The following is a 15,841-nucleotide window of genomic DNA, read 5'->3' on the forward strand; positions in this document are numbered from 1 at the left end:
CCTCACCACCTCCATTTTCCCTTTCCCACCCACATTCTCCAAAAAGGGAAGAAGGACAGAGGAAGGAGGACAACCCTGAGGAAGAAACAAAGTATCCCCATGACACTTTTTTAATGAGAGATGCGGATGGGTGACAGCATTCTGCAAGGCAATCTGGGGAGAGATAAGGGAGGGCTCAACAGGCTTTAAGGAGTCACAGCAAGGGCTATCTGGGAAGGCTCCCCACTTACAACGCAGACTTCTTACACACTGTATGTGTCAACTGCTATTAAGTTCCCATAATTAATCAAAGAGAAAAAAAAATCCTCTCTAATCTTTCGGATGCATATTGAGTCACGTTTGTATTGTTGTTCCCTATGTAGCCAATGCCGCCTTAATAAGGGTTGCTCACAGCTTTTCAACTCTGTTCCACGCACTGGGATAAGTAATTAGCATTGACTATCTCACTTGATAGTCACAATCCCATAAAGCGGGGACTGTTACTAATGTCCCATTTAAGAGATGAAAAGTTAAGGCGCAGAGAGGGTGAGTGACTTAGCCTAAGGTTGCTCGGGGGGCAGCGAATAGAACCAAGACTGGCACACAGGCAGTTCTGACCCTGGAGTCTGCCCTTTTAGCCTACAAATCATAGTGCTTAGCATGCTATCCTTTGTGAGATGGCATGTGCATTTCGATGGATGAGCAAATGACAAAGTGTGCCTCTGGAGAGAGGCATGGTAAGCTGATAAAAACATTTTTAACTCAGTTGGGTAAGTTGTATGGTTAGAGGATCAGAATTAGATTCTCCATTAAGAATTTGGGAAATGGCTTCAATGTAATTACTGGCAAATAAGGACACATTTGTATAATGGAATACTATTCAGCCATTAGAAATAATGAGGTAGAGGTTAAATGAGCCGAAGTGGAACATTCTCTAAAATAGAGTATTAATTTTTTTTTGGCCGCATCACGTGGCTTGTGGGATCTTAGTTCTCCGACCAGGTATTGAACCTGGGCCCTGGGCAGTGAAAGTGTGGAGTCCTAACCACTGGACCACCAGGGAATTCCCAAGGATTAATACTTTAAAAAGCAAGATGAGAAACTGTGCAGACAGTATGTCCCTATGTATGCTTTTATGAGTACAGTATCTTTCTGGAAGATGACATAAGTCATTGGGGCTCCCCCTCTGGCTAGCTGAACCGGAGACCAGGAAACTATAGAGCTCTGGGATTAAAGGAAAACATGCTTTCAGTCCATGTTCATTGGTACAGTTTGAATTTTTAAAGCCATATGTATGTGTTTTGCTTTTTCAATATAAAAATCTAGTGTTTAAAAAAGATTCTGTTCTGTTAGAAGAGAATTGCTTCTGCGTTGGTGAACTTGAGCTCCTGCTTTCCATGATCACTTAAGCTTGTTCTACTCCCAGATTTGATAGAAGGGAACCTTGACCCAGTCAGTCTTCATCTCAGCCAAAAGCAGTTTGCCACACAAAAGCATCTGGCATCTGGGGAAACCCTTTGTGTACTTCCGGGATAACTCACACCATTGATGGGACTCTCATTGCCCATCCATCAGAGGATCCTTTACAGCATGAAAAATGCTGAGAAGTGCTTGGACAGTTGTTGAGAACCAGCTGATTTTGTGTTTCTTTCTCCCCAGCTCCTTGAGAGTAGGGTCACAGACGACATCCAGAGAAGGCAACAAAAACCTACCACTTAAAGGCAACAGAGTCTAACCGTAGGTGTGTTAAGAATCGCAGAAATTTAGGTGGGGTGAAGCTTTAAGGGTTTTTCTGGCCTGGCCCAGGTAAGTTAGAGAGGCATCGAATAAGTCTCCAGGTAAACAGGAGAGGCTGGGTGCCTTTGCCACCACTACGTCCCCTCCCCTGTGGTCAGCTGCAGAATAACATGGTCCTGGGCACAAACACCTGGGCCAAGTGGGAGGGGCCCCCATGAGGGGACTGTTCCCAAGACCAGAAATTAGGACCAGCAGCTGCAGGACACTGCAGCTGTGCCTTGCACTCGCGTAACATCGGGGAAGGCGTTGGGATAACCACTTGCTGCTTTCCTTCCACGTGGAACTGTATTATGAGGTCTGCAGCTGAGATGGGCCACCAGGCCATCAGGCCTCCTCCTCTTTCTCTTCTCTAAGTTAACTTTTCTTTCCTTTCATGAATTTCAGTAGCTTTCCATAGCCACATTTACATTGAAAAGTAAAATTCCACAAGTTACAGGGAACCGAGTCACTTAACATAGCAAAATGGTATATTTCACAACCAGAACTTGCCTTGAGATTTGCAACTATATTAAATTATTTCCTTTTAATGTGTCATGCCTAACATGGTGCTGTAGAACTTGACACAGCTCGGCTGCAATGATCTGCATTTCATTTTCAGAAATACTTAGAATTTTTTTTTAAATGAGGTGACAGCTAAGTAATTTCTTCCATCATCCCACAGCATAAAGAAGAGTTGCTTCTCTTGGAGCTATTTTTATAAAAAACTTAGCAAAGCAGTTAAGTGAGAGAGGCTGAGGGAAAACTGCTGTCTTTCTTGTGGTTAATATTAATTTGCCAGATAGGCTAGAAAATAACTGAGTTTTAGCTTCAGCTCCGCTTCTGAAAAAGTTGAAAAGTTCTGGACTAAAAGGCTCCAGAATGTGTAGAAAGTGATCTGAAGTCATTTAACTGAGATACTGAAATGCTTTTTTCCAGATTACTTTTATATTTAGAGTCACCTTTAAGCTTTAAAAAAAAAAACTTAGGGCTTCCCTGGTGGCGCAGTGGTTGAGAGTCTGCCTGCCGGTGTAGGGGACACAGGTTCGTGCCCCGGTCCGGGAAGATCCCACATGCCGCGGAGCGGCTGGGCCCGTGAGCCATGGCCGCTGAGCCTGCGCGTCCAGAGCCTGTGCTCCGCAATGCGAGAGGCCACAGCAGTGAGAGGCCCGCGTACCGCAAAAAAAAAAAAACAAAAAAACGAAAAAAGCCAAAAACTTAACTGAGTAGAATAGAGCTTTCTAAACAAAATTCAATTTCTCTCTTTTTTGCTTCAAAACGTGGGACATAAAACAACTTTTGATAATTTCCACTGATGGGATAGTTGCTTGGGAAACATCATTACCTACTTCCTTAACTTAGTGGAAAAAATGCAGAATAACAAGTAATGGATGCATTTACACAGTTCACTCTGAGTCCTAAGCAATTGAACTCTTGCAGGAAATGGATTCCAGAAGAGAGAAACTCAGATACAGACATTCACCTTCATCTTGATCCTTTAAAGAAATTATTTTTAAAGGTGATTAGTCCATACCCTGGAAAACATTGGCAGAAATCACTTCAGAAGGGAACTCCTGTAGTAGTTGGTGCTGGCATGCTGTGAGGTTTGGGGTCTAGAACACTTGTGCCTGAGCACTGCTCTTTCTGCAGCTGTCCCTACCTGGGGTGGGGTGAGAGATCTGGGGTGAAACCAACAGCCATGGGTGGGAAAGGTAGGGGCTGGTTACATAACACACCGGTTCCCTTCCACCCATCTGGATGCAAATAGCCATTGTCTCCAGCTTAGCTGTAGGCACTGGGGACTAAGAAGGGAATAAACCTGGTGAACTTGGAAATGAGAAGGGATATAAGAGAAAAAGAAAAACTTAAATAAAAGAAGGATTCCTTGTTTTCCCAACACCTCTAAAAATGAGCCTGACCATGGCTTAGTCTGCGAACACACACAAACCTTAACTGATTTCTCCATGAACAAGGTGAACAAGGTTCTGTTAGTCCAAGCCCAAGGGTTGAAATGATGCAACAATAAAGATCTCCCAGGTCTTCTAAGCAATTGATATTTTTGGATGTGGCCCAAGACAGGTTCATGTTATACCAAACTGTTTCTGTAGCTTGTAGTGCCCTAGAGATCCAGGATGTTTATTCATCCGTCCCCCAAACCCCCTCCCCACCTCCAAGTTCACTCCTTGCTAGACAAGTCTCTGAATTCTTGTTTCAGGTATTTGGTTTGGGGAAAAGAGGAGTTGAGAGCAATGTTGGGCCAAGGTAAGTGGTTGAGAATTCAGCCCTCTCTTGTGAGAAACACATGGAGGGAGGAGGGCAAGTAGCTGAGAATTTTCCTGGGCCTCAGTATCCTCATCTGAAAGTGTAGGGTTCCCATCCAACTGCAACCCCCCACATTTTGCATGGTTTCGTCTTGCTCTTATCTCCTACTTCATGAAAGCCATCAGAGGGATTAAAGAAAATGACAGGTGGGATCCTTTCCTTTCTCATCTTTTCCTTCCTTCCCTTTTTCTTGTTTTGAAGCGTAAAGGGGATCAAAGGCATGGAGACGAAAGAAGGTGTTTCGTGTCCTTTGATTGGTCTGAAGCAATTATACCACCGCCAATTAGGAGAAAGCTTTGTCTAAGACTGTGTTTCTTAAACTTCGTGTGTCTATTAACTGCATGCTTCCTGTCATATCCATGTGCTGTCTGTACATTTTTAACTTCAAGGAAAATATTAAATTAAGCCAATAAAAAAAAAGTCTCCCAAAGCAATATGACCTATGAAATTACAAGTTTGATGAGCTAGTTTTAGTTTTTTCCAATGCACATTAAAATACAGAGCTAACATTAAGAAATGTTCTATCTGTGTACCACACCTAAAATCATCTTGTATGAATGAGGTCAAAGTCCCTGCAGGGTGTGATTATTTTCCACTTGATTGATCAGGAAGAATTCAAAACTGGTCCAAGCTGTTTACTGGATCATAGAGAAATGTGAAAGTTCATACTTGTTCACCGAATTCTCCATCTGTTAGGGTCATTTTGGGGGTGTTAGGAAAGCAACGAGCCACCTGTTCTTTAAGTTCTTCTCTCAGGCTGTTGGTGGGCATTTATTCCAGTTCACTGGGTTTATTCATGTTGTTGTCAATAATGAGCCACAGATAAACCCGTCACTAGCGCCACAAGGAAGGTTATAGAGAATGTGCTTTGTAACTGTCCCTGTTGATTTCCCCAGGGCTGTTGATCCCCTCCATGTTGGAAACATCCGTGTAGGATAGAAGCAACTTGACATTCTCGCTATTAGTAATTGACTGTCGTGCCCCTTCAGCCTCCTCTGAGTTTAAATTCTGAACCCAAGAGAACCTTCCACAGGCACGTTTTACTTTTTGTTAACTAGATGGCAAGCGTCTCCGAGGGAGAGGCACCCTACTGCTTTCTTACCCCAATTCTCACCCCCTCCAAGCCCCAAAAGACAAGCTGCCTGTAACAAACAAAACTGTTCCTGATTCTAAGGAGAAGCAAGGGTTTAAAGAAAAAGAACAATCGATTCACCGTGGAATGAGTGGGCCCGATGCAGAGCCCAGACTTGACCAGGAATAACATTTCCTAGAGGAGTTTTAAGAGCTGGCAAAGCCTCCCCGCAAAGAGCCAGGAGATGCCGTCCCAGGCGCAGACGCACACTCCGCCTTCTTGTTCCTATCTCTGTCCTTGCCATGTGCACACAGGAGCCCTCTTCCATTCCAATAAACACATGGTTTATGGGCAATACGTTTGGAAATGGTTCCAAAAATACTTATTTCCCCTTTTTGCAACTCATGTTGGAGTCTTCGAATATCACTTGTAGTGGTATCTTTTTTTTTTCTTTGTTACCAGGCTCCCACCTTCCTCCTTTGAAGTTATTTCCCCTCCAGGCTCTTGTCATTTCCCCCCTGAGTCATCACAGTTCCAACATGACCACACACATTTCTAAGGTCGCTTCCTCATTCCATTATCATGCAGGCCACTCTCCTTTGAAAAGTCTCCTGGCAACATTTTTAACTTGTAGTATAAGCAGTTGGTGTTCTGTCTGGCCTTTTTTCTGCACCGCCTCCGCCCCCCCAAAGTGAGCTCTATAGCAAATACAATGTTAAGAGAATAAAGGTTATGGACTCCCCTGGTGGCACAGTGTTTAAGAATCCACCTGCCAACGCAGGGGACACCGGTTCGAGGTGTGGTCCGGGAAGATCCCACATGCCAAGGAGCAACTGAGCCTGTGCGCCACAACTACTGAGCCTGCACTCTAGAGCCCACGAGCCACAACTGCTGAGCCCGCGCTCCGCAACAAGAGAAGCCACCGCAGTGAGGAGCCCGTGCATCGCAACCAAGAGTAGCTCCCGCTCGCTGCAACTAGAGAAAGCCCGCGCACAGCAACGAAGACCCGACACAGCCAAAAATAAAGAAAAAAATAAATTTATAAAAAAAAGAGAGAATAAAGGTTATCGAACAGGGGAAAGAATAATAGAAGGTAATGGATTTTTAACGCTAATGACAGTTTATTAAATATTGAGAAAAGTGACGACTTTTGTCTTCTGTGGCATTTAGAGCAGCGTCTGGCTCAATATATTTGGGGAATGAATGAAAGAAAATGGAAATAAAGTTGGTGGAAAATAAACATCCGTTTCTTAAAAAAATAAAGCATATAGCACGTGTACCTCAATAAAAGCTATTTATACCTTTATTTACTGTTCTTTCTGATCACATCTCCTGACACTCTCAAACACCAAACGTTTTATTTTTTTCAAAAGACAGAGCAAACGGTTCTTCTCCATGTGCGCTGAGAACAGCACGGTACCATCCAAAATGGAAAATGAAGCCCCGGCCCTGTCTCCTGATTCACCTCCCCGCTTCTGCTCTTTCCTACTGACTGTCTGTGTGTGCACGGCAGCCTTAAGATGTCTTAAAAGACGTAAATCAGCCCATGTTATCTCCTACTTTACACAGGCCAGTGGCTTGTGTAAAGTAGCAGTTTGAATGCAGTTAGAGTGCATTCTGCAGTTAGAATGCACTTCAAAGTTCTTACAGTGTCGACGAGGCCCTATGTGAACAGACCCTGCTTACCCCTCAAATCTTGCTTCTGACACTTTCTACCCTTGTTAACTCTGCTCTGACCACTGGCGTTTTCATGGATGCTCTGCTCTGCTGAATTCATTCCTGCCCTTGCATTTGCTGTTCCCTCTGCCTGGAAAGCTTTTCCCATCATTCTGGTTTCCAGAGAGGCCCTTTCTGTGGATCACCTCTATCAGGTCACCCTGTTTTTTTTTTAATACTAATTTTTTTAAAAAATAAATAAATTTATTTATTTATTTATAGCAGCGTTGGGTCTTCATTGCTACACGGGGGCTTTCTCTAGTTGTGGCGAGCGGGGCTACTCCTTGTTGTGGTGTGCGGGCTTTTCTCATTGCTGTGGATTCTCTTGTTGCAGAGCACGGGCTCTAGGCACACAGGCTTCAGTAGTTGTGGCACACGGGCTCAGTAGTTGTGGCTCTCAGGCTCTAGAGCAACAGGCTCAGTAGTTGTGGCTCTCAGGCTCTAGAGCAACAGGCTCAGTAGTTGTGGAGCATGGGCTTAGTTGCTCCGCGGCATGTGGGATCTTCCCAGCCCACGGCTTGAACCCGTGTCTCCTGCGTTGGCAGGCGGATTCTTAACCACTGCGCCACTGGGAAGCCCTGTTTTCTTTGCTTTAGGGCAGTTGTCAGCACCTGAGATCATTGTGTCCATTTACTTATTTACCGACTGTCTGATCCCACGGGAATGTCGGCTCTGTGTTGATCGCCCAAACCCCCAGAGCGCAATGATTCTGTCTTGGGTGAGAGGCTAAACAGTGGACCATGAGTTGTGCTTTCAAGCTGGGTGCTGTGGTTACTTGTTTTGCTTTGGGAGGCAGGTGAAGGGATGAGGCTGCTGGATGAGGTCAGAGGGAGACCACAGGTCCTTGTGGCCGTGACTTCAATTGCACAGGCTCAGATCTAAGGCAACATCTCGCCGTGGGAGAACGAGGGGGGTAATTCTCAAGCATCTAGGTTGAGAGGCGGGTCAGGATGGGGTCAGGTAGGGGTTAGAAGAGCTGAGAGTCAGGGGTGACCTCTGTTCCCAGACATCTGGTAAGCAGGAAGTACTATTCCTGTCCTCGTGACCATGTTGCAAGGGCTCTCTATCTGCACTCCAGGTAACCTCCCATTCATTCACACACGCACACCGACCAAAGTGTTTCTTGAACACCTACTATGTGCAGGCATTGCTGTAGGCACTAAAGATGCAGCACTGAATAAGAAAGGCCAGATCTGTCCCTTATGGAGCTGAATTTCCAAAGGGCGAAACAAAGGCAAGACAATTTCCAATCTTGTTAAGTGAGGCTGGGACGGATGATGAGAATGATGGGATGGATGTGGAAAAGGGAGGTGGTTTAGACAGGGTGGTCCAGAGAGGCCTCTGGATGGGGAGATGCTTGAGAGGAGGACCCAGTGGTCAAGCCACAGGGAGAGAGGAGCATTCCCAGGTCGGGAACAGCAGGGGAGAAGGGGAAGGAACTGAGGTGGTGGGAGCTGGTGGGAGTGGCACGCGGCAGGGCCTGGTGGGTGATGGTGAGTTCCCTGCCGTGATCACACTTGCCCTTCTCCGACAAAGACTGAGCTGAAAGTGTCTTGCTTACCATCTGAGAGCTTTAAAGGTACAAGGAGAGCCTGAAATTGCTCCTCATTCACAAACAAAGCCTCACCGAGCGTTCTTGCCCAGAAGCACCAGAGCAGAAGAGTCTTGGCGAGCGGCAGACTCATCCAATGCCACTGCAGCCTGTTAGGGTCTAAACTAACCCTGGGAGTGTTGGTGATTGTTTTTTTTTTATCTAAGTCTTTACCTAGACCCTCCTTGAGTGAATCTAGAACCATCCCACTCAGAGTTGAGATGGAAGAGGACCACAGGATGTTTGCGTTTTAACTGAAGCTGAATCTGAAATGTTGAGAACATTTCAGGATGTTTAAACGTTCTTAAAACATAAATATTATTTTGATCAGTGCTCTGGAACATCCACCCTTCAGTAACATGGTAAAGACACTTGGTTTGAAAACTCCCTTCAGAAAACCAAGTGAGCAAAACAGCCTATGGCTCTATTTATAAAAGAGAGAAAATATAGATTGTAGAGAAAATACTATGGAAACTAAGTTTTCTAATTTTAGAAGTTCTCAGAAAGTGATGGAAAACAAAATACCATGCTTATTTGACCCAGGATTCCTCTTTCAATTCCTGGCCATTCACTCCAGGGAGACAAAGATGCCTGTACACAAAGATGCTATTTTCAGCATCACCTCTAATGGTGTGGACATGCGCACGCACACACAGACACATACGCTCAGAAGTAAACTGCCACAAACGGGACCGAATCACTAAAATACATGCAGACTCTATTTTCATAAATAAGGCACTTTTGAAACAACCAAAAATCCAAAGCAAGGACTTACATATAGTAAAACCAGTTATTCACCTTGTCTTTCAGACCTAATTTTCCAGCGTTGCATGAATGGAGTTGAACATGGAGTCAATCAGCTACAGTCCAATGAGATGTGGATTTACAGCCTTGGCAACACACAACGGTCTCTACCTTTTGCAATTACACTGTTTGAGACCAGTGTTTCCTAGCTCTAATACCACCATGTTTATTTTTTAGCTTTCTCTTCATTTTGTAAGACAGTTTGCGGAAACCTAATAAAAGTCAGACAATTACACAAAATCCACTGTGCACAAAGGTGAAATTCTACTGACGAGGAGCTCTTGGTTGTTTGTCAAGCAGCAACACCGGGGAACAGCCTGAAAGGGCAGGCACAGTTCACCACCTGACGTACACAGGCTGACCTCGGGGCATGAAAGGAGTCTGGGTGCCCCTAAGGGAAAGTCAGGGTTGCTTTAAAGTCAGATGCACCAATGCTGAGAACCACTCACATGGTATGACTCCTTCAAGCATTGTGTTACCTTTTAATCAAAAGCACCTAAATGACAACGTAGGCATTGAAAATACTGAGGTAGGTCAGTGGTGCTAAAACAGATGGAGCTCTAATATGTACTGTTCACTGTAAAAGACAAGAAGCTCAACAGTTGTTCAGTTACTGCTCCTGTTCTTGAAAAACCTTTAAAAAAATCATATTATCTTATATGTGCATTGGCAGTTCTGTAGGGATACCCAAGAAAGCATGAACTGAGGTTGCCTCTGGGCTAGGAATGGAAGATTTGGGTTCTCGCCCTGGTGCTGCTGTAACTGGGTAGGGGGTGCATCCGTACGAGCTGAGACATCATTCATCTAAGACTTGGGTCGGCAAACTAGGGCCTGTGGGCCAAATCCACATGACCAGTCCAAGAGTTAAGAATGATTTCATATTTTTAAAGGGTTGTAAAAACAAAAAAGAATATGCATCAGAGGGACTTCCCTGGCAGTCCAGTGGTTAGGACTTTGATCTTCCACAGCAGGGGGCCAGGTTTGATCCCTGGTCCGGGAACTAAGATCCCGAAATCCGAGGTGCAGCCAGAAATAAAAAATAAAAACAGGAATGTGCACCAGAGATCAGAGGTGGACCACAGAGCATAAAATACTAGCTGGCTCTTTATGAAAAGACTGCAGACCTCTGGCCTAAGGGTCAGCATATAGTGAGCTGGTTAAGTCTGGGTCTGCGTCAGTCTGTCTGGGTTTGGCTCCTGGCATTCCACTTACTAGCAAATGACCTTGGCAAGTCAATGAACCCTACTTTCCTCGTCTGTCAAATGGGGATAAGAGTAACACGTCTACCTTATGGAGATGTCGAGACGATGTAATGAGAAAAAGCAAGAATAGCACTCAGCACCAGGCCTGACAGATGGAGAGTCAGTAAGGGTCAGCTGTTATTATCTGTATAATATCGACAATAGAAATTCATGGGGATGCTGGGACTATCACATATATGCTATATGTATATATACATGTTAATTACACATATACATGTTACAATTACACATTGTAAAGTGCTATAGAAATTGGGCAGAATAAGTGGCCCATTAAAAAAAAAGGGTAAATGGTTAAAAAATCTGGATATTCGTAGAGAATGTCAGTTTTATGAAAGAAATAAAAAAGTAGTAGACTGATGAAGAACCTAGGGGTAAGACAGGAATAAAGACACAGACCTACTAGAGAATGGACTTGAGGATATGGGGAGGGGGAAGGGTAAGCTGGGACAAAGTGAGAGAGTGGCATGGACGTATATACACTACCAAATGTAAAACAGATAGCTAGTGGGAAGCAGCCACATAGCACAGGGAGATCAGCTCGGTGCTTTGTGACCACCTAGAGGGGTGGGATAGGGAGGGTGGGAGGAAGGGAGATGCAAGAGGGAAGAGATATGGGAACATATGTATATGTATAACTGATTCACTTTGTTATAAAGCAGAAACTAACAGACCATTGTAAAGCAATTATACTCCAATAAAGATGTTTAAAAAAAAAGTAGTGGACTGTTCTAGATTAAGGATGACAGAGACGTAACAAACAAAATGTGTGATCCTGGAATGAGTCCTGGGCTGGAAAAAAAACAAGTAAACATGCAAAGAAATAATAACAGCCAAAAAAGCTAGAAAGGATGTTTTTGGATTTTTGGAAAATGTGAACGTAGCCTGTGTCTAAATATATACAAATAGATGCATACAAATGTGACAAAGTGTCAGGAATCGGTGAATGTAGGTAAAGGATACGCACAGGTTTACTGAAATTTTTTTTCTATTTTCCCAATGGTTTAAAATTTTTCAAAGCAAATAGTCGGGTACAAAATTCTAGGGTAGCAATCTACATAAGAGAGACTGTCATGGGTTATTCAGCTGTACATTCCTCCAGTGACACCTATTGTTATTATTATAATAATAAATAACACATATTTAATCATATAAGCAAGCTCCCCATTTCATAATTGTTTCATTTTGTTTTCCTGTTCTACTTAAAATTTTAAAAAGATGTAGCAAAATAACCCTGACCTTCACTTTTCCTTGTGTCCAAGCAGTTTTCTTTTAGCAGCCATTTCAATATTCTAAACAGCAAATCCTTTTTGATTCCTGTCACAGACTTTAGCTCCACTCATGCATGTCAGTACAGAAGGTAATGTGAAAACAGCATGAGGAAGGCCCGCTGAGGACTCAGGGCTGGGGCAGAGACCCATGTCTCGCTCGGAAGTTTGTTAGAAGGTGAATGGACACAAAGGGATGGGTTGTGTTATCAACCGCGTAAACTGGGTTTTGCTAGAAAGTAATTTGCAACCATCTCTGAGTCAGACTGGTCAGGAGCTTTACGGCACATATAGTTTCTATACTTAAACTCACGTGAAACTTTCTCCTCTCAAACTTAGATGTTACTGGTATTCATCTTTGACTTCATCAGAAACTCAGCCCTGAAATCGGCCGCTGTCCTTATAACCCAAACAGGCTGCTCCGTCTGCCTCTGCACACAGCCCCGCCACTCACCTTGGGCGCCCCGTCCGTGATGCTAGCTCCTTTCATGTTGCTGGTGTGAAGCGGCTCCTTTGAGCTCCACGGCTGATATCTCTGACTTCAGAGGTGGTTACGCAATGTCACTGCATGCCTCTGGCTGGTTCTCAGAAACTGAATTCTATGGCGCTGACAGCACAGGAAATTGTCAGAATGATTCTCCCAGCAGGCAAACTTTCTGGAAAGGGTGAGAAGAAAAGAGGTGAAGGAAGGGAGACCAGAAATCCAGACCACACTCACTCCTCAATGTGTGATGTCTGTAAGTATAAATTGTCACACATTTGCTACAAGAAACCGCAAAACGAAAAAAAAAAGTCTTCTGCTTTACAGGGTGAAGTTCCTACTTATGAACGCATGGCATTCTCATCCCTTGAACGTTGTGGAACAACTCCCCCTGGACAGACCAAGCATATTTCTCTGATTAGAGGCCACCAGGACAAATTTGTGATAACAGTCAGTGTTTCTTCCTTCCTGCCCCCTAAAACTTACCCTGCAACAGCCGGAGAAAACAAGTCCAGCGGGGGTGGGGGCGTGCCCAAGGGACCTCGTCCCACATCTTTCCTGTCAGGTGCACTCTTCCGCTTCCCCCCGCTCTGACCCCCATACTCACCCCCTGGTCTTTGAGTGCTGGCTCTGCAGCAGGGTTATGCGGAGTACTTATCAATACATTATCTCTCAAATCTCACCGACCCACCCACGTGATGCCACACTAGTTCACACAGTTCGGGACGACTTGCTAAGTCTTTCCACTTTCCTTAAGTTCAGACTAAACATCCAGAGAGGACCCACAGGAGAGCAGATTCCTTGCTAGGCATGTTCACACTTTTATTTCACATAAACAAACGGGTACCCATCCTTCCCAGCGGGGCTCAGCTTCCACCTCCAATGGGCTGTCTCTCTCATCGTTCTCCTGTGATTACAGCACTTACTGTCTTGTCTGCAGGCTATCCCACATGTAGCCCCTACAAGTCTGAGCACCAGGAAGGATTTACAGGTGGAAATAGCTAACTGACTTCTGGCTGAGACAATCTATATTTTATTTTATTTATTTCTTTTCAAAAATATTTATTTAGCTGTGTCAGGTCTTAGTTGCAGCATGCAGGATCTTTTAGTTGCAGCATGCGAACTCTTAGTTGTGGCATGTGGGATCTAGTTCCCTGACCAGGGATTGAACCTGGGCCCCCTGCATTGGGGGTGTAGAGTCTTAGCCACCTGACCACTAGGGAAGTCCCCAGGACCTATATTTTAAATTGTTACCAGTGTTGGAAGTTAACTTGCAGTGCCAAGTAATTGACATGCTGTTGATGGGAGCAGTTAACAGGGAGGGAACGGTGATCGCACAGAACGATCACAAACTGACTTGGCAACAAGCTCAAGGTGGAGATCCATAGAGAGGAGGACAGAGATGGGAGAGTGGGGGAGTAATTTAGGGAAGGCTTCACGAGGAAGGCAAGGTACGAGAAGCTGGGGCAGAGCCGTATAGACCCTGGACTAACAGAAGTATTTTATCCTGTTAGTCTTTACAGATGAGACAAATCATTAAAGTAGTACCACTGCAATGCATATAACAGGTGATATTTGTGAGGCAAAGGCCACTGCAAAATAGCAGGTGATTTCCATGTTGTTAAATGTGAATCCGGGTGTTTCTCTTGGGTGCACCTCTTCCCTCCTGCTTTTTCTTCTGGCTCTAGCAGCTCCTCTGTGTCGGCGGCCATGGGCCATGTAGCACCTCAGATGAGGAAGAGGCAAGCACTGTCCAGCTAAGGCTGAGGTTCATGTTTCCAGAGTGGGAATTTATTAAACCAAGATTCAATGTTTCCACATATATATTGAGATGGAAAAATGTTATGATTGCATTTTAAAAAGTCCTTATCTCTCAGAGATATATACTGCAATATTTACAGATAAAATTTGAAAATTCAAAATAATTCAAGGGGAAAGTAGATAGAGGTATAGGTAGAACAATACTGGGCGTGAGTTGAAGATTGGGGAGTCTGAGTGATGAGTCCATGGGGATTCACTGTACTGTACTGCTGATACTGAATTTAAAAAAATAACAGCTTTATTAAGATATAATTCACATACCACAAAAGTACGATTCAGTGTTTTTTAGTATATTCAGAGTTGTGCAACCATCACCACTAATTCCAGAACGTTTTCGTCACCCCAATGAGAAAGCCCGTACCCGTCAGCTGTCATTCCTTGTTCATGTCATTCCTTGTTCATGACAGGGGGTCATTCCTACCCCCGCCCCTGGCAACCATTGTTTCTACTGTATTATTGACTTTCGTATATATTTGAAAAAAAGTAAAAAGAAAGGATGGACATACTCACTCAAGGTCACACAGTGATGAACAAAAAAAGACAACAGGGCTTCCCTGGTGGCGCAGTGGTTGAGAGTCCGCCTGCCGATGCAGGGGACGCGGGTTCGTGCCCCGGTCCGGGAAGATCCCACATGCCGCGGAGCGGCTGGTCCCGTGAGCCATGGCTGCTGAGTCTGCGCGTCCGGAGCCTGTGCTCCGCAATGGGAGAAGCCACAGCAGTGAGAGGCCTGCGTACCACACACACACAAAAAAGACAACAGACAGATTTCACACCAACTCAAATTTGGACGGTCCCTATCACCTTCTCAAACTCCAGACAGTAATTCTTCCCTATACTGAAGGGCTGACCTCAAAGGTCCCTACACAGATTAGAATGCTGTAATTTGCATGTCTTATTAAAAAATTGATTTCATTTATTTATTTATTTTTGGCTGTGTTGGGTCTTCGTTGCTGTGCATGGGCTTTCTCTAGTGTGACGCGCGGGCTTCTCATCGCGGTGGCTTTGTTTTGCAGCACGGGCTCTAGGCACGCAGGCTTCAGTAATCGTGGCACAGGCTTAGTAGTGTGGCGCATGGGCTTAGTTGCTCTGCGGCATGTGGGATCTTCCCAGACCAGGGATCAAACCCGTGTCCCCTGCGTTGGCAGGCGGATTCTTGACCACTGCGCCACCAGGGAAGTCCCTGCATGCCTTTTTAAGGAAAAACAATCAGAACCAAAATCCAAGATACAAATGTAATAGGATTTGGCCCAGAAATTAAATACTCACCCCTACATAGATATTTAGTGTAGTATTTTGTGAACAAGGGGCTTGAGTTCTCAGACTCCTATTTGACCCTGCTAAGATTTTTCTGAATGAAAGGCTGTAGACATTTTGCTGCAATCCGTTCATATTTACATCTTAGGGCAAATGAGTCTCTTACGTGCACAAATATTGCGAGAGTTGACCATTCTAGAAAATTGGGTGGTTTTCGCAATATACTGCAGGCGGAAGTTTGAAACGGTTAGAATTCAAAAGAACCAAGTGAGAGAGCTTCTAATGAGGTAATTCCCACCCCTCCTCTCTTAACTAATGTACCACTGAGAACAGTATATATTTTTTTTTTTTTGGCTGCGTGTCATGCGGGATCTTAGTTCCCCAACCAGGGATTGAACCTAGGCCCTCGGCAGTGAAAATGCAGAGTTCTGTCTTAACTACTGGACCGCCAGGGAATTCCCGAGAACGGTATTTTGAATTGATTTTCTTTTCAGAACCTAG

General features: G+C 44.5%; 1 protein-coding gene across 1 annotated transcript in view; it reads right to left on the reverse strand.

The window, feature by feature from the left end:
- The window catches only part of CASS4 (Cas scaffold protein family member 4), a 44,727-nt gene extending 31,887 nt beyond the window's left edge, over positions 1-12,840 (reverse strand). Inside the window, exon 1 of the mRNA XM_079945120.1 lies at positions 12,239-12,840. Within this exon, the coding sequence (XP_079801246.1) occupies positions 12,239-12,274 (36 nt within the window). The 5' untranslated portion in view covers positions 12,275-12,840. The remainder of the gene's footprint in view (positions 1-12,238) is intronic.
- Between the last annotated feature and the right edge of the window lie 3,001 nt (positions 12,841-15,841).

This window comes from Stenella coeruleoalba (genome assembly GCF_951394435.1).
Source record: "Stenella coeruleoalba genome assembly, chromosome: 15".
In the NCBI taxonomy this organism is placed as follows: domain Eukaryota; kingdom Metazoa; phylum Chordata; class Mammalia; order Artiodactyla; family Delphinidae; genus Stenella; species Stenella coeruleoalba.